Genomic DNA, 19,194 nt, shown 5'->3' on the forward strand with positions numbered 1-19,194 from the left:
CCATCAAATAATAACATGGCAAGTTTTCGATCAGAAAACGAAGCATGCAAAGAAATTAAGAACATAACTGTTACCCAAATCAAGATCTTGGAATTCGGATGAGAAAACCAAACATTTTTTCTAGAGATGAGAAAGCCATGTGCATTTAGTACAAACCGTTTCACATGATCCAACAAAACCATAAGAATGTAACTTGTAAGGATCCAAAGGAATCCTTTTAGGGGGAGTGGTAGAGAAGCTCAACTCTATCCTCCTTTATAGAATAAAATTTCTATAGTAGAATTGGCATTAATTACTTAAAGCTCACAGTATCATATATCTACAAAAAGCTAGATATTAGGATGTATCTTACTTTCATATAATTACAGGTAAAAATAGTTATCTATATAGACTGGGCTAAACTCTCACATAACTTTCACTATATATTATATTCTCTTGCGAGAGCTATATTGGAGCCAAAAAAATCTGCACATGACCATGTTTATATTTTCACATGAAGAATCCATCCCCATATCATACAACATCATTTAAAACTAGAGAACCTTCCACCAAAAAACAAATTCTGGAGAAACAAAGCTAGCCTGCAAGAGGTGTACCATCTATAATACATGTTAGCATCAGGTCCTGGTAGTGCACTTGAGACAAAAGGCTATTATACTCAATCTTAGCGTCTTGAATTTTGCTTCTAAGCTCTGTCACCTGTAAAATCATGATTCCTCTTGAATGGTCAAAATTGAAAAGGTCAAACAACAAGATTTTCATTCTATGGAAGGTTCTAAATTTAACAGATTCCAAATAAATGCACAAACTGAAAAAAATTGGCTAGATTTCAATCCTCTCGTGAGCTTTCTGTACAACTGGGTTAGAGAGACATTGACAACAACCGACTGAGTGGGGCAATTGTGTATAGATAGACATTAACACAAAAAACATATGAACGGTAAAACTACGGGGCCATCTCTAGAAACTTTGGATCCCTACGGGCTACGGCTACACTGTTTTGTCTCTATTTTGTGGTGATGGTTATGTGAAACTAAGATGTAAATTCAGCAACGTCCTTTGATAAATATGAAAAAGAGGGAAGAAAACTGAAAGGGAGTTTTCTGATTGTATCCCAGTACCCTTGACAACTGGGTAAGAATTAATTACCTTGTGGCAAAGTTCTTCATTTGTCTTTTCAAATTCCAAACACCTGCAGGGGAAGGGGGAATAAAGAGAATGAGTCTTTGCATCATAGAGCTGCCATGCTATATTTTAGATGCCAAGGCAAGAACAATGGGTGTTGCTCAATTCCAGATAAGGTAAGAATTGTAAATATGGTATGTAGCAACAAGATTTAAGCCAATCCCAGTAATTGTATAACTGCCTTCCAAGTAATCAAGTGCTGGCAATGACTATGTAAGTAAAATTTTTTTATTCACCTTGCATGGAGTTCTGTGTTCACTTGTATCAAGTGTATAGTGCCTTGGTCTTCCTCCTGGTCTTCAGAACATGCAGTAGTCTACACAAAAAGCAAGGGTGGAAGAACCATTAAAACAAATTTCAATGATTTACAATGCCAGAGCATGAAATCTAAGGAAATCAAGTGGAATAAAAGGAGAAATGACAGTAGTTCTCCAAATAATAATAATAATAAGGGACAAGATAAAAAAGACTAGAATATAAAGACTCTTTGTTTGAGTAGTATTAATTGTAATTAGAATAATAACTTGGAAGATGTTTGGATAAAAAAGTTTCCTAAAACAACATGCATGAATATTAACAAACCAAAGTCAAAACATTACAATCAACATTCTAATGCAGACCTGTATATTCTCATCATTGCAACCAACACTTGTTGAGAAATCCTGTTCCCTTGTTTGCTTTTTCATCTTATGAAGGTCCATAGATCCATGTCTCTCTTTCCTCTTAGTAGGAGATACTTGAACCACAATGAGAAATCATCAGTTTGGATAATAGTGGTGAAGCTAGCAACGGGAAATCTTGTTTCTAAAATAAGCAGTTACCTTGCTCAAACGTGCTATGTGGATAGGTACTTTTGTTCAATGCAACCGGTATTTCAAAGCCAGGTGGTTTTGGCGGCAAAGTATCAATGGGGACCTGAGACTTAGGCCTCTTTTTCTGATACCCAAGTAGTTGACAATGAGAATCCCTACAAAATTTTATAAGTATCCAGGCATGACAAATATTAATGTATAACAATTGTTAATTCAACAATCCTCGAGTGCATAATCGGGAGTATGGATTATACATCCAACAACGAAACGAAAATTCAGACTTGACTGCATGATCGACTATAGAGATTATTTTTGTAACTATATTAGGATAAAAGCACACCAAGTTTGGTACAATATTGTATAAAATGTTACATTATAATAAATGGTTATCTTCACACTATCACTAATAATTCTAATCTAACTTGAGCAACTATGTAACTAAAAGTAAAAGTACAATTGATTTGAGAGAATACCATTGAACTAGAACTTTATTATTTTAGAGCTAACTACTAAAAGCTCTGTTAATTATTTTAAATTATAAATTATATTAAATATTATATATGATTTATTTTAATATAGTTAATATCCTTTTAACTAATTTAATGAAATTTAAAAGTTGAACAATATATGATCCTCTATTTCTGTTGGTTTGATAGTTTTGCACTTTTCATTATACTATATAATAAAGAAAACTATTCTAAACTATTCAATATTAAGTTTAACAATACACCAAATCAAACACAACCTCACTATCATGTTGAATTCACTTCCAAAAGGAAGAAAGAAATGAGAGAAAAGACATTGAAAAATATGAAAAATATCAATTTTCATAAAATAATGAGAAATGAAGTAATAAAATAGATACATAAAAATCAATTTGAAGATACCATCATGGATATGATGTAAGATATATTGAAGATATTTTTTGTTAATGGATATCAAGAAATTACTAACACTTCATTTCTAAGAGTAGAATATACAACCAGGAGTATATTATTTCAGCAACCCATGCTGTCAAATGACCACTAACAGAAAAATACCATACCAGTACTCCCACGTCATTTCCTTCAAGCGATGTTCAAGCTTTGCAAACAAGGAAGTCCTCTCAAAATCTTGCTTATTATGAGTAGGCTGAATAAAATCTGCTTTCAGGACACCTGGCACAAGAGTAACATAGTCAGGCACCTATCCACCACAAGTCGATTACATCTCTAACAAATAATTATCAGGTGAACACAAGTGTAACATCTTCGATTACATACTCAAATAAAGTAAACTGTAAAAGCACAATGAATTCGGTCTACTATCATTGTGATATTGACTTGCATTCCTTTTTATATAAGTTAATGCAATTGAACTTGTTAAACATGTGCTCCCACAATAACATATTTATCTCTCATATAAAGAGAATAAAAATATTCTCAAGTTATTTTCTGCTTACCGACAACTCCTCTGCCTCTACTTCTCAGATAGCTCACAACCTGCCAATAAGGCTGTAAATAGAAAAGTTAGAGCTTATATTTTAAGTGTAGGAACAACAGAGAAAGATAAACAAATAAATGAAGATACCTTACCTTTGAAAACTAGTAATATCTATTTGATAGCAGGGATGCCAATTTTCTAAGATGCATACGAAGACTTCCATTTTTGTTATTATATAGTACCATTGTGTTGGACAATCTAATACATGTGAATTTGCACTACTAAGCTAGGCTTACTACACATTTTAATAATACAAACTTCACATGATGCCAGTAAAGAAGGGGGGATTTCTTTGTTAACTTAACCTGATCATGCTATACTTTCCTAGCTTAATTTACAGTTCCTTCGTCAAATATCAACTAATTGACGCACCGATGAACCCTCATAATTTGTAGCAAAATTTCGTATAAGGACTTTGAGATGACAAGGTTATCAATTTTATTAGAATAGGCATGATTTATTTATAGACTATGGTTTTCGAATAAGATTGTGTTCATGGCCTTCCTTTCTTTGCAACACATGGCTTCCATACTGCAGTCTTCCCAAAGATAAATAGCCCAAATTAATTCCCAATAAATTTTTAGTTAAATACTTTAGTCTTCAACAAATTTTAAATACCAAATCAATCCCAAACCTTTTATTTTGTTTGGCAAATCAGTCTTGTGTCAAATCTTGCCCCAACCTTCTATTTTGTTTGGCAAATCAGTCTTACGTCAAATCTTGCTAAAAAAAAGTTAGACAAACCAGTCTCCATTGTTATTTAAAAAGGACATGAAAGTCTCTGAGAATTCTTAAAATTTTCAAATCACTTCTTTCACGTAAACGAGCAATCTAATGTGGAACTAATTTTGTAATAAAACTTTTAAGGATTGGTTTGGTAACTAAAACTTGTAGGGACTAAAGTATCTGACAAAAAATACTCCTTAGGAACTAATCTGGGATATTACTCCATGACAAAAATAAGCTCCTCTGTTCATGTCAGTTTCCTTCCTTTGACCATTATTTTATAGAGCATATCATTTCCTCTAGTTTCCATGCAACCCTTGAAGAACAACCACTGATACCATGCCTTAATCCATTAAGCAGGATCAACTACATGAACAACATAATTGTACTCTTCCAAACCAAAATATCAAAATAGATGTACTTATAATAGTTTTGCTCATTGTTCTACTTACACATCCATTTGATCAGCTTTTCTTATTAGGATCTCAGTTGAGTTATAATTACCAGGATCAGCCGATTTTTGTGATATATATTGAAGCCATGGACATTGACTTCAGGAGCTTCCTTAACAAATCCAATTGTTGTCACAACTGCAGACTGCAGTTAATCCAAAAGGGGAAATATTATTAGCTTATTGAAATTCCACAGAAGAAACTCACTACCCTGAAGTTTGAAAGATTAATTGCCAATATCACAACGACCATATATGCATATCTAGCATATAAAGAATCGACTCTCCTAAAGGAAAAAGCTGTTAGGTGAAGGATCATGGTAAGAATCCAAGATAATTTTTCCATTGAGACAATATAGTTAAAAAGAAAATGAGAGAGAAGGAGGAGGAGGAGAAGGGGAAGCAGCCTTTCAAAAGTTAGACAAGAACCTCATCTGAACTATGTGGTTTATACAAGATAAATTCAGGATACTGAAGATCGTCTGCAATGTTATGTAGATCCACAACTTGCCCTCGCAATATAATTGTAAAGCTTTCTGGTAACCTCAAGTACAATATGGACAAGTAAACCTAAAGAACATCAGAAAAAAAAAAATCAGCCCTTCTTAAACCACTTGGATACAATTTACAAAATCAACCATACACGTAGAGAATATCGAAGCCGGTTAGCAGTGTGTTGCTCATTCAATGTCTCCCAGGAAGAAAGTGCATCAACCTCCTCCTTGATATCCCCAGCAATACAAATATCCTACATCCATAATATTAATATCAAAGTTCCATACAAGAAATTAAAGCATGATCGTTTGGGAAAAGCTAAAAAACCATAAAAACAAAAAATATCACCTCGGTATCAAAATCAAAATCTAATTCCAAATTGCCATCATCGTTGAACCACAAGTTGTAGATAATAATTTTAGTACCATGACATCCAATTTCGTCAAGCTGCCAAAAATAGAATTTCCAAAATAAATCACAATCCTTGAAGGAAATGTGCAATTAAACGATAAATTGGGAAAACCTACAAGAATATAATGTTATATTAGCAAGTAATAATTTCAAAAAGGTTGTTCATGTTTCAAATTCCTCATGTTGCCCCATCTTACAGATCCATTATCATCCATCAGTAGAATGATAATAATTATCAGGCCAATTAGAAAGCAAATGAAATCATGAAATCTATTGCAAGAATTTGTGACTTGATTATATGTCCAGGCACCTGAAATTCTTTAAGTGGAATAAAGGAGTCACCAGATAAACCAAAAAGGTTTCAGCCTTACTCAGGATATACTAGCATAAAAAAGGAACAAAATTTAAAAATAAAATTATCTAAATACACTGGTTTCATAAAAGTTATCAGACTGCCTGTATTATTCCACATGGGCAGTAGGTAAATTGCTACTATAATTAGTGTGCTTCTTCCTTCTAAGGGGGGAATTATCATTGGAAGTTGCATGTTAATGACTTTTTATTGTAATATCTGAGTTAATAGTCTCAAACTCTTATAGGACTAAATAATTGTTTCCTAACTCCTCTTAGAGGATATTGTTATGCATGCTGTTAAATAGAAGCAGAGGTTTATGAATTGTATCGATAAATTGGCCTGTACTGGCTATTAGGTTATTTGATGCATCAATCCTTTAGGTATGTCTTTCCACTTCCCTTATATCCTCCTTCCTTTGATTTTATCAACTTCTTCAATCAGCTTTCTTCGGAAAATATCATTAAAATTGCACCCTGTTAACATTAATTTTTTATTCTTTGTTCCTAAAGGCATCAACCCTGAACTCATATTTCATATGCTCGTAAAAGACAGTCCTGATTCCTGAACATTCAAGCACTAGAATGCAAACTGCAAATTGCAAAACCTTTTTACTATTTCTCAAACCCACCAATTTCTCTCTTGATATGCCCGAGAAAACAATGCTTATAATTGCAATGAAACTCTTTAGTCTCAGAGAATTTGTAACAGAAAGTGAAAACACTAAAAACAAAGTATAGACTGACCCGATCAACTAGACACCACAGCAATGCTAAACAATAAATTCCCTCCCATAAGAAAGAGCCTCTGGCTCTCCTCTTCAAAATTTGACTAGCACCTGCTACAATAGCTCAATCTATTGACAGCAAGACACCAATATGACAAAAGAAAAACTAAAGAATAAAAAAGATAAGCAGTTTCAGCAAAATCATGATCAACAGATAAATAAGAAACTAACTTGTTTCAAAAGTTCTATTTCTGATGTGAATGGAGACCAGCGCAACATTATGGACAAATTGGAAATAAAATGCTCTTGGTCATTTAATATTCCGAAGGATCCGCTTGATGTATTGATCTGATAATGCACCTGATATAGACGTGATCACTTGGTCAATAAAACACACACACACACACACAGATGAATAGCACCCCCGTACATTCAATCCATTAAAAAGATTATGAAAAATCTAATCATAGACCCATGAACCATATACCTACTAAGAACACACAAGATGAGATAGCTCCTCCCATTGTTGTTTCCACCAGCTGAATTCTCGTTTACTTTCCCATACAAATTGTGTATCTTTAAAGCATATTCTTTGTTGCACACTGTATTCCAATCAAACCTTATTTCCCATGAAAACGAATTAATCTTCTTCCCTTCAAGTCCATCAAGAATGAGTCTCGATTGTACCATGAATTCCACCTCCTCATTTGAGATCTCTAGCTCCTCAAGAACAACTTGTAGAAACTGCTCCAAGGTAGCATCAGTCAGTTCAATCATCATAAACTTCCAGCCCCACTCCCTTTCTCAAAATATCCACCAACCCCATACTTTCCATTACCAGGTAAATAGCATACACACACCCACCATCTTTTCTAACCAATTTTCCTTAGTTTTCTTTTTTCTTCCACCAAAACTCTGCTCCAATACTCCGCTGCCTCCCATACCCCCCCCCCCCTCCTTGGTATTTTATTTGCAAATACAAGCTCATTTTGTGCTTTCCACACTGAGCATATTGTTGCAAAGAACAGTCCCATCAACGCATTTCTTTTCACCATTACCCTCTCCACCCCACACCACACCTCCAATGCCTCCTTTGTGTTTCTAGGCATCACCTACTCAACTCCCCCATTCTGATATCTCACCCACAAAATCACCATATAGAAATAAGTGCCCAACATCCTCAACCTCCATCCCACAAGAACCCTCCCCTTCATGAATGATATTAAGCCTCCTCAATCTTTCTTTCGTGTTCAAATTCTCCAACACCGCAGACAATACCATTAATTCCACATTTCTAGGAACTAAATCCGCACATACTAAGCCACAAAGATGGAGGATTAAGTGAAATTGAGAGATATAATGGAGTTAAGTTGAGAAAAGGCTATAATTTAAGGAGACAATATATAATTTACCCAAAAAGGATACATGATAATTGCTAATTCAAGTTCAACCAATCAGGATGAAGGACACCAGAACATAGCGATAGCTAGTTTTCTAGATAAATCCTCTAGACCCTCATATATACAGTTATCATTTCACTTCAAATAAATAAATCAGCATAAGTACTGTTTCAATCAATGAACCAAATAACCAAGAACCCTCCAAGTAGTAAAATTGGGACACATCACTTACCATGGGTACTACAATTCTGTCAAGCTGTGTTTGCATCATGTATGTATAAGACAGAAGCCCAATGCTTTGAGTCAGTATCCTGGTCAACATAAATTCAGTATTCTTGTGAAGCTATTGCCATCCTTTCACATGAATGAGCAAAGACAATAAGATATCAACAGACTGGGAAGGAAATAACCAATAAGATGATAAACATGTATATGCTTACATCCTCCATTGACAAAAAGTTAAAATTCCTAAGAGTAGACTAATAGTACTTTACTTATGTTCTAAATCACCTTATATTTCAGCATTTCTCCAATGCTATTAAAAGGAGAGAAAGAAAAGAAGAGGGGGGGGAGGGGGTAAGAAGAGAATCACTTTTTCAGACCCCTACCCGTTATTCAGATGGCGGCTGAAGACAATGACATCTGCACCCAGTCTCATGGTACCAGTCTTGAAGCCATTTCCATCTGTATGGCCAAATTGAAATATAAATAGAGAAGAGAATAGCAGAATCACCACAAAAATATTGCCATAGTCCATACACTGTCCGATTGCAAATTTTGACTTATCTGAAAATCCAAAACTCATGCAACGACGCATTGCTTCTGGATCCATTCCACCACCATCATCTGATTGCCAAGTGTGCACATAAAGAGCAAACAATTAGACTCCAAAAATATAAAAAGGAACTTCCTATAAGTCAACATACCTTGAATCAATAATGCTGGACTTTTATCCTTTGGGTTTGAAATTCTATCTACAATAACATAGGTAGCCCCATTTTGGATCTAGCATTTGAACAGAAGCCTATGATGTAAATAAAGAATAAGAAAATGAAATGCAAATATGCATAAAAGGAACAGAACAGCATATGAAATAGACAATAAGAAGTTCCAATAATCTATATAGTAACAATTTTAAAATAAAATATTGGTATAACTTGAATCTGACATCAAAGTGTAGTTAAAAATGTATGTACTAAATTTGATCCTATAGCATGAACGTCAAGAACCAACTATTGCACAACTGATGCATTAAAGGCACATAATGACTTTTATTATCAAGACCAAATGTTATCTGCTTAATTCAACCTCTATTTAGTGGACATCTGGTCTATGGTGTTATGAAATGTTGCTTAAATTTTTTCCCAAGTGAAAAGATTCTTACAGTTCTTAAATTTTTACAATTTTCCTCCACTGCTTAAATGGTCTATGGTGGTGTTAAAAACTGGCAAATCAAGACCCAAAAAGAAAACTAATTCTAGGGCAGGGAGAAAACAAAATGAGAAGAAAAAGCTATTCATAACCAGTAGCTTAGTTAGCCATACAAGGTCAAAGAAAATTATATAGCTTAAAACCCATTTAAGAATTCAGCTAATTTCATAGTTCATGCATTGAAAAATCACCTCATCAACTGCATTATCCAGAAGTTCAGCTATGGCTGCAAATGGAAAACAAAGGAAAAGACCAATTAAAAATAAAAAAAATTCATAAAGGGAAAGTTTACATGGATCATTTGAGCATACCACCAAATGCCCACTTATGTGAAGTTGCATTCGAATGAAGGAACAGAGGATGGACATTGAGATAGTTGCCTGCATCTACGATTCGACAAGAAAAAGGAGTAGCAACAAGGATTAAGTGAGCTAAAATCATGGAACCCATTAGAAAAACTACACTCTATCAATTTGGGAGGAATTATGTTTGATTACTTGAGACTCTGACTTTAGGAACAAGCCCATTATCATAATTTCCAGCTTTCCAAAAATGCCTACAAGGTAGTGCTGCACAAATTGGTGATGAATCAGAGAGGCCTGCGTCGTCACCAACGGGCAACAGACCTTGCTTCAAATCACCAGAACAACTATGACAAGAATTCGGACGGCTGGGGCTCATATTTTCTTCAGAATTTTGTATATTAGAATGGCTTCGAGATCTGTAATGTTTGGGTGTGTGGCCTCTGTTGGTCACATTCTGTTGCTTTGCACCACTCGCAATATCAGAATCAAAATGGAGAGCCCTGGAACCAGCTTCACCCCCTTCATCATCACTAGATAAATCCACAATTTCTGCAGTGTCCATCTTTAAGCTACTCTCCTCTATTTCTTCTAGAAATTCAACAGAAATAAAGCTAATTAGAATCTGATTGGTTTCAGTGTTGCATGTTTGCATTTCAGTTTCAATATATGTGTTTTGAGTCTTTTAGGAAGAAAAAGTATTAAATAGTAAAACAATCTTCGATATCTAGTTCAGATGCTTACATTCGTCGTAGTTTGATAAAGGATTCCATACTTCATACGCAGATATTCATTATTGAATAAATAATATAACAAACACATTATTGAATCTTGGAAAGGTTATAATGGCTAATTTTTTTTTTTTTTTGGAACTCGTTGTGTACTCACTAGCTTATCAATTCAATCTATACAGCAGTAAAATACTGATTATAAAACAATAATTTAAAAAAAAATCACCGTAACTTGAAAATGAAAAACTAGGTTCAGCAATGTTGCTTATTTTCTAAGATGGTTTGCACTTTGCAGTAGATGCATGCAAAAATAGGGCTCAAAATAGCAAAAATCGTGATCGGTGATGTAAAAGAGGAGAGAGTGTGAGAGTGTGAGAGATATGGGCCAAATGCGAATTCTTACTTCTTGTGTTGCTGCGTTGATGAAGTAGTACTGAAGTCAGAGTCTCAGGTAAGGTAGTATAAGACGGGTCTGGCTAAAATTAGCTCAAGCCTTTTGAGCTTATCGATGCACTATGAAATTTAAAACGTTGGATTAAATTAATAAACGATATAAGGCTCATTTTTTTTGATATTGAAAACCTGTGTGTGTTATGCTTTGTTATGGAAACTAGGGGTGCAATACAGGTATGTGGAACAGCTTTACGTCAATCTTAGAATAGAAAAATTGGACCGTCCGATTTCTTTGATATGAATTTTTGGTGTTATAAATCGGACGGTCCGAATTGTAGGGAGGGAGAATTTCGAATTTTGGACACTGAAATCGGACTGTCCGATTTCAGGGAATTTAAAAATTTTTTTTTTATCTTGCAAAATGCAAATCGGACCGTCCGAATTTAATATAATATGAATATTTCAACGGTCCAGATATAAATCGGGGGTACGATTACTTTTGTTTGTAAGTGTATACATATATCTGTGTGCCATTCGAGTTCCAAATCTCTTCTTTTCACTCGAGTTCTTCTTCTTCTTCCTGGAGCTGTTCTAGCTCTTTCTTTAGTTTTTAGGTGTATTTCCATTGTTTCAGTTGAGTGTAAAAAAATTGAGAGTGAAAAATTTATAGTAATATGAGTGAGAGATATGGATGATAGAGTCCTCTTAAAAGTATATTATTTTGGTCGGATTTTGTTAGAAACATCTGAAGGAGTGAAATTTGTCTGTGAAAATCCATTAGATATTGTTATTCCGTTCATAATCTCATTCGAGGAACTAAAAGGTGTGATTTGTGAGAAGATAGATTTAGCGGTGGCAAGAAAAATATCATGCATTTTATACAAGTATCCTATACCGGTATTTGGCGGATTCGTTCAATTTCAAACCAGATATGTAACTGATGAAGCGAGCATGCAAGAGATGTTTTCAGTGTATATGGAAAGTCGCGCTCAGATGCCGTTCATTGAGTTGTATATTGAGTTTGAGCAATCTGAGGCCGACCGAAATATCGAACGAGAAGATTACAATAGTGATAGTGAAGAAGAGTTTGAAAGCAATTACGAAGTTGTTGGTCAAGAGGGAGATGAAGTTCAAGGTGACGGCACTTGGGAGGCAAGTGTGACGGACGTGGCAAATGCGTTGGCGAACGACCATCCGTTTGAGGAACCATCTTTCATGCGAGCATTGGATTTGGAAGCCATGCATGCTCCGGAGTTTCCTGAATATATGAATGCAGGTACGTGATGTAAAATTGAGATAATTACTTGATGTAAAATTTATTTATGTTAGTATAACTGTATTGAGTAACGATTCTTTATGTTAATATTAAACCGTAGATTAACATGGTAGATATCGATTTGACATATGAAGATTAATTTATGTTAGATGAAATTTTTGGTATGATTGTGTTACAAGTTATATATAGATTTGACTTTTAATTTCAGTCGTGAAATATCTGTTTTTAATTATTTTAAGGTACAACTGTTTTTGTGGCATAAATTTCTATTGTCGCAGATGGTGAATTTGCTGTTGAAATGGAATTCAGTTTCAGGGAAGCTGTTATTATGGCGATGAAAGATTATACTATTCGAAGAGGTGTAGACTACAGAGTGTATGAGTCGGAGCCGCTAACCTTTTACGCCAAGTGTACGCAGTATGGATCAGGTTGTGATTGGCTTATCAGGGTTAGCATGATCAGCAGAAAGTACTGTTGGGTTATAAGGAGGTATAATGGTAGTCACACTTGTACTAGAGCAACGATATCACAGGATCATTCGAAGCTGGATTCGAACACTATTGCAGAAGCGATAAAGCCGTTGGTTGAGGCTGATCCCTCGATAAAGGTGAAATCAGTTATTGCGGAAGTGCAGTCAAAGTTCAATTACACCATCAGCTATCGGAAAGCATGGTTGGCTAAGCAAAAGGCAGTGAAAAAAATTTTTGGAGGTTGGGAAGCATCGTACAAAGCTTTGCCCATATGGTTTGAGGCAATGTGTCATAAGGAGCCATCAGCATTCGTCCACTTTGAGACTATGCCTGCATATCAAGGTGATGACTTGGTTACTGATATCCGAGTGTTGTCTCGAGTCTTTTGGAGTTACTATCCATGTATCAGAGCATTCAGATATTCTAAACCCGTTGTCCAGGTAGATGGTACACACTTGTACGGAAAGTATAAGGGTTGTTTGTTGGTTGCGGTTTCACAGGATGGTAACAACAATATTGTCCCAATTGCATTTGCTATTGTGGAGGGAGAGACTTCTGATGCATGGCACTTCTTTCTTAGCAACTTGCGACAACATGTGGTTACTCGAGATGGTGTGGGACTGATCTCTGACCGACACAAATCCATTAATGCAGCTGTGGCCCGCAATAATGGAGCTTGGTCGCCTCCTAGAGCCTTCCACATGTTTTGCATCAGGCATATAGAGTCGAATTTTTTAAGAAAGTTTAAGGCACCTTACTTGCAGAAACTTGTGGTCAATATAGGTAACACCTAGTAATTCGAAGTGCATAGTTAATAGAGTTATCTTCATGCAGTGATTCTTATCTATGTTTTTTCCTCTGTTTTTCTTATTTCACAGGATATTCGAGGACAGTCCGCGAGTACGAGTTGCGTTTCCAGCGTTTACGGGAACGGGGTGAGGCTTATACTAACTGGTTAAGCCGTATCCCCCGCGAACAGTATGCATTGGCGTTTGACGGTGGTTACAGATGGGGACACATGACCACGAATCTAGTGGAATGCATCAACTCAGTCTTGAAGGGTGCACGAAATCTCCCTATCACTGCACTTGTCAAGGCGACGTTCTACAGGCTTAATGAGTTGTTCACACGAAAACGAGCCGAGGCGGAGGCCCGGATTAATGCTGGACATGTTTTTTCTGAGATTGTGACCTCCAAATTGCATGCAAATCAACTTGCATCAGGAAACATCCAGGTGAGTTGCTTCGACAGACAGAATGAGGTCTTTGAGGTGCGTGAGATGCCAAGTGGAGTGGAGTATGCCGTCGACCTCCATCGACACTGATGTGACTGTGGTGAGTTCCAGGTGGACCGTATTCCTTGTCGACATGTGTTTGCCTGTTGTGCGAATCAACGGCTAGATTGGCAAGTGTATTTACATGACGTTTATAAGATGGACCAAATTCGACGTGTTTACCGAGCCAGGTTTAGGCCACTTGGGAATCCTACTACATGGCCTGCTTATAACGGGCCTCGATTCGTGCCAAATCCGTTCTTGCGACGGGTTGCCAAAAGTCGCCCAAGGATGACTCGTTTCTTGAACGAGATGGACACAAGAATGCTACGTGGTCCTAGGAGGTGTAGGCAATGTGGGGCCGAGGGCCACAGCCGTAGTAGATGTCGTCAAGCCGGAGGCAACAATGCTCAGTAGAGTTATGTATTTCACAATTTATCCTGCTTAAAGTATGACATTTGTGCTTGATATATGACATTTTGTCTTGCTTAATGTAGGCAACAATGCTTGATGGTTGTTATTGCTATTAAGTTGCATTAGTATTGTATTTGTAACAAACTTTTCACACTTTAAACTACGCTATGTACAAAATTTGGATAAAAAATTAATCACATTCATGTGCATTTCCAATCAAAATTCAAGGTTGCAACAACAACAATAATTGAAGGAAAAATTATTGATATATGACGATAGCAACCGATATAACTCCATGATATTTCCGCCTTTTTCAAACATAGTAATAATCGAAACAAGAACCTAAATGATAGTCATGAAAAGGTAGTTAACAACGACATAGAAAAGTTTACTCATACACATTGAACTTCTAAAAAACAACATCCACTACTTTCTCATGGACCACTTTACATCTTTCACAAACTTCTTGCATTTCTTGGCGGCCTTCTTGAACACAGATGGGGTGAATCGATTAGCACTATGATGAGGCGGATCAACCCTCATATTGTAGGCTTTGCCTATCTCAGCTGGAGTCCGTGGCTCACCTGTATATACAGTAATTTAATAACTCATCCAATGGTGAATATAAAAATATTAATTAACAGCACCATCTAACATTGAATTTAATAATACTAATGAATAGCACCATCCAAATATGAATCTAAGAATATAAATGAGTAGCACCATCGAACCTGAATTCCATTATAATACTAATAAACAGCACCAACGAAACATGAATCTAATAATAGAAATGAGTAGCACCATCAAACATGAATACCATTATAATACTAATGAACAGCACCATCCAAACATGAATCTATCACAATAGTTACGAACCTAACCTCAATCAACATCAAATGCTAATATGAACCTACCATAACTAGTGAAACAACAAAAGAGTTAACTCTTACTCAAGCCTGCATCATAAGCATGACCAGGGTCATCGTCTCCGGATTTGTCATCATCCTCATCCATATCATCATCCTCGGACTCATCGTCCTCCGGCTCGTCTACTAGATAGTCATCAACCGCTTGCTCAGTTGCTGTAGGGTTCTCCTCAATTAGACCCATTGAAACACGTCGTGGGTCTTGGCTGATAAGAATTCCTCGACTACCTTCACTCCTACTAGAGTCTCCAGATACTATCCCTCCAGAAGTTACTGAGGGGGTGCGGCACGGAAACCTCGCATCCAAGGAATACCTACCCGCCATAATATCAGGCTGATGGCTAGTATGTGACCGGGTAGAATCTGCAGCCATGAACCCAAGTAATTGGCTAAATGAAGCCCCCTCTCCTGTGTCAAACTGTGAAGAACCCCAGTACTGCTGATGTAAAGGCATAGACGGGGTAAACAATGTCTGAGGTACATATGGATTCGAGGACTGTGGTTGTTCTTCTGGAGGTTGAGGTTGGGGTGGTGGTGACTGTGGCTCATCATTCTCCTGCTCTTCGGGGTCATTCTCCTGCTCTTGGGGGTCATCCTCCCTAACTGGATTACCATCATCATTTTCTTGCACCACAAGATCCGACAAGTTCAGGTGGTTCCCATATTTTTTACGGTACCAATCCATGTAAATCTCTAATGCATGATGTGGAGCCACTGGATTATCAGTAAGAATGTGATTATACCTATTGGTCCACTGCATCACCCAAAATGAATGAGTCGGGGCTGTGGTCCAGTCAAGATTCTTAGGACCAGTAAGGACCTCCCCGTGTGCCGGTTCCAAACTCCGTTCCTGGTGAGGGACTACCTGAATGAAACCGAACTGTCGCGTAATCCGATCGGTTGAATGCCACTCAATGCATTCAAATGATACTAATGGCACCGTAGCGCTCCACACAACTGAGTCCATGTAGATTTCTGGAGGAATTGTGTCGGGCTCAATGCGATCAACGGCATAGGCCTGCCACACAAACTGCACACAACAAAAGAAACAACTGATTACTAAACATCCAACAGTTACACTATAATTTCATACATATACTCCTTTATTCAAAACAAACATGGCCTTCCTGAAGATCATCAAATGCCTTCCTAAAGTGAGCAAGACTAAGATATCTATAGCATCCACCTCCACGGTCCCAGTTACGCCACCTAATATAATTTATCTCATTAACACAGTACTATGCTAACTATGAATATACGATGTAAGTCAATAATGTTACCTGTTTGCAAGTGGAAAACTGTGGGGCTCCCTAGGAACCGGCGCAAGATGTGGTAGACGGAGCCAAGCCCAAGCTAGCAACAGTGTTAGCGGACTGATGAGCGGATATTTTATACGCTTTTTGGGGATAATTTCATATAGTTTTGAGTATGTTTTAGTTAGTTCTTAGTCTATTTTCATTAGTTTTTAGGAAAAATTCATATTTCTGGACTTTACTATGAGTTGTGTGTTTTTCTGTAATTTCAGGTATTTTTCTGGCTGAAATTGAAGGAGCTGAGCAAAAATCTGATTCAGGCTGAAAAAGGACTGCTGATGCTGTTGGATTCTGACCTCCCTGCACTCAAAGTGGATTTTCTGGAGCTACAGAACTCAAAATGGCATGCTTCCAATTGCGTTGGAAAGTATACATCCAGGGCTTTCCAGAAATATATAATAGTCCATACTTTTCACAAGGATAAACGACGTAAACTGGCGTTCAACGCCAGTTCTCTGCCCAATTCTGGCGTCCAGCGCCAGAAAAGGATCAAAAGCTGGAGTTGAACGCCCAAACTGGCATAAAAACTGGCGTTCAACTCCACAAATGGCCTCTGCACGTGAATTGCTTAAGTCTCAGCCCAGCACACACCAAGTGGGCCCCAGAAGTGGATCTCTGCATCATCCATCATAGTCCACTCATATTTTGTAACCCTAGGCTACTAGTTTAGTATTTAAACAACTTTTAGAGACTTATTTTGTATCTCATGACATTTTAGATCTAAACTTTGTATTCTCTGACGGCATGAGTCTCTAAACCCCATTGTTGGGGGTGAGGAGCTCTGCTGTGTCTCGATGAATTAATGCAAGTATTTCTGTTTTCCATTCAAACACGCTTGTTCCTATCTAAAATGTTCATTCGCGCTTAACTGTGATGGAGGTGATGATCTGTGACATTCATCACCTTCCTCAAACCATGAACGTGTGCCTGACAACCACCTCCGTTCTATATCCGATTGAATGAGTATCTCTTAGATTCCTTAATCAGAATCTCCGTGGTATAAGCTAGAACTGATGGCGGCATTCATGAGAATCCGGAAAGTCTAAACCTTGTCTGTGGTATTCCGAGTAGGATTCAAGGATTGAATGACTGTGACGAGCTTCAAACTCCTGAAGGTTGGGCGTTAGTGACAAACGCAAAAGGATAGTAAATCCTATTCCAACCGGATCGAGAACCAACCCGTGATTAGCCGTGCTGTGACAGAGCGTGTGAGCGTAGTTTTCACTGGGAGGATAGAAGGTAGCCATTGACAACGGTGATCCACCAACACACAGCTTGCCATAGGAGGACGTGCGTGCGTGAACAAGAAGACAGAGGAAAGCAGAGATTCAGAAGACAAAGCATCTCCAAAACTCCAACATATTCTCCATTACTGCATAACAAGTAACCCTTAATCCATGCTCTATTGTTTATTTGCAATTCAACTGATTAACATAATTGACTTCCTGACTAAGATTTACAAGATAACCATAGATTGCTTCAAACCAACAATCTCCGTGGGATTCGACCCTTACTCACGTGAGGTATTACTTGGACGACCCAGTGCACTTGCTGGTCATGTGTGCGAAATTGTAAGAGAGTAACAATTTTGTGCACCACGGACCATCGATTTCTTTGCAGTCAAAACGAGAAGCCCTGCATAACGACTTGTACAGGTGTGCTAGGCATGCCGAACCCCAGTTATACTGTCTGATACTACCAAAATCACGCAGCAATGGCAGAAACTTCCAGTGCACACCTACCCCAGACTTGTCTCCAAACAATATCGTACCAAATAACAACATAATGTGACACTTCACGTACCTTTGAATACTGTCTTCATCAATGCAATGAAGTCGCTCCTTTAAATCCCGAAGCCATCCCAACTTTATAAAGCTTCCTCTACAATCTGACTTACTCGGCACAGCTCCAAAATGGTGCAAACACTCAGCTTCTAAGGCTTCATGACTACTCAAAGTCACTCCTATAACTGGCATACCGTTGGTCGGAAGACCGAGAATCAAAGCCACGTCTTCTAGTGTCACAGCACACTCACCAACTGGAAGGTGAAAGGTGTGTGTGTCCGGATGCCACCCCTCAACAAGAGTATTTACTAGGCCTTTTTGGCATTGAACTATTCCAATTTGAGAAACATGAAAAAAACCAATAAACCGTAAATGATCCTTCACAGCATGATTGTATCTATCCGGAGGCAACAGGTGATTACATGTCAAATTTCGTGAACTCTACAAAAACATAACAAATTATTAGTAAATTAATAATAAACCTAATTCAATATAAAAGGCCCTAATTCTCTAATAATAGTAACTAATTTACTTGACTAACACTAAATTAGTAAGTAACATGCATGCACATATATAGAAACAACTAACTTAGTAATTATTTAACTATCATTATTAAAAATATTTCGATCGAACTAATTCCCTAATAGTAGTAGCTAATTACATTTTTATACTTATGCTAATTCAACACTTTACATGAAAATTATTAATAACTTTTAATAATTCTAACTTTTTAATCCAACTCCAACATACTGTTACGTAAATATTTGACTAAATTTCTTGTTAGTAAATTATTAGTAAACCTAATTCAATATAAATGGCCCTAATTCTCTAATAATAGTA

At 37.0% G+C, this 19,194-nt stretch overlaps 1 protein-coding gene across 9 annotated transcripts; it reads right to left on the bottom strand.

Moving 5' to 3' along the window:
- Nucleotides 1-254: 254 nt before the first annotated feature.
- On the bottom strand, nucleotides 255-11,063 carry LOC112722337 (protein MICRORCHIDIA 6). Of its 9 annotated transcripts, none has more exons than XM_025773327.3 (20): nucleotides 10,909-11,063; nucleotides 9,970-10,365; nucleotides 9,784-9,858; nucleotides 9,664-9,698; nucleotides 8,968-9,046; nucleotides 8,801-8,887; nucleotides 8,650-8,725; nucleotides 8,274-8,352; nucleotides 6,873-7,001; nucleotides 5,500-5,598; nucleotides 5,300-5,404; nucleotides 5,086-5,226; nucleotides 4,710-4,802; nucleotides 3,439-3,490; nucleotides 3,043-3,154; nucleotides 2,007-2,152; nucleotides 1,806-1,921; nucleotides 1,422-1,501; nucleotides 1,150-1,192; nucleotides 255-699 (listed from the first exon to the last, which is right to left on the bottom strand). In XM_025773327.3, the coding sequence occupies exons 2-20, from the start codon at nucleotides 10,337-10,339 to the stop codon at nucleotides 577-579; spliced, it is 2,040 nt and encodes a 679-aa protein (XP_025629112.1). In that variant the 5' UTR covers nucleotides 10,340-10,365; nucleotides 10,909-11,063; the 3' UTR covers nucleotides 255-576. The 9 variants fall into 9 exon arrangements, with proteins under 9 accessions (XP_025629112.1, XP_072063174.1, XP_072063173.1 ...); XM_072207073.1 differs by lacking the exon at nucleotides 10,909-11,063 and adding an exon at nucleotides 10,738-10,903; XM_072207072.1 differs by lacking the exon at nucleotides 10,909-11,063 and adding an exon at nucleotides 10,519-10,657.
- Nucleotides 11,064-19,194: the final 8,131 nt, after the last annotated feature.

The sequence above is a fragment of the Arachis hypogaea genome, chromosome 11 (genome assembly GCF_003086295.3).
Source record: "Arachis hypogaea cultivar Tifrunner chromosome 11, arahy.Tifrunner.gnm2.J5K5, whole genome shotgun sequence".
In the NCBI taxonomy this organism is placed as follows: Eukaryota; Viridiplantae; Streptophyta; class Magnoliopsida; order Fabales; family Fabaceae; genus Arachis; species Arachis hypogaea.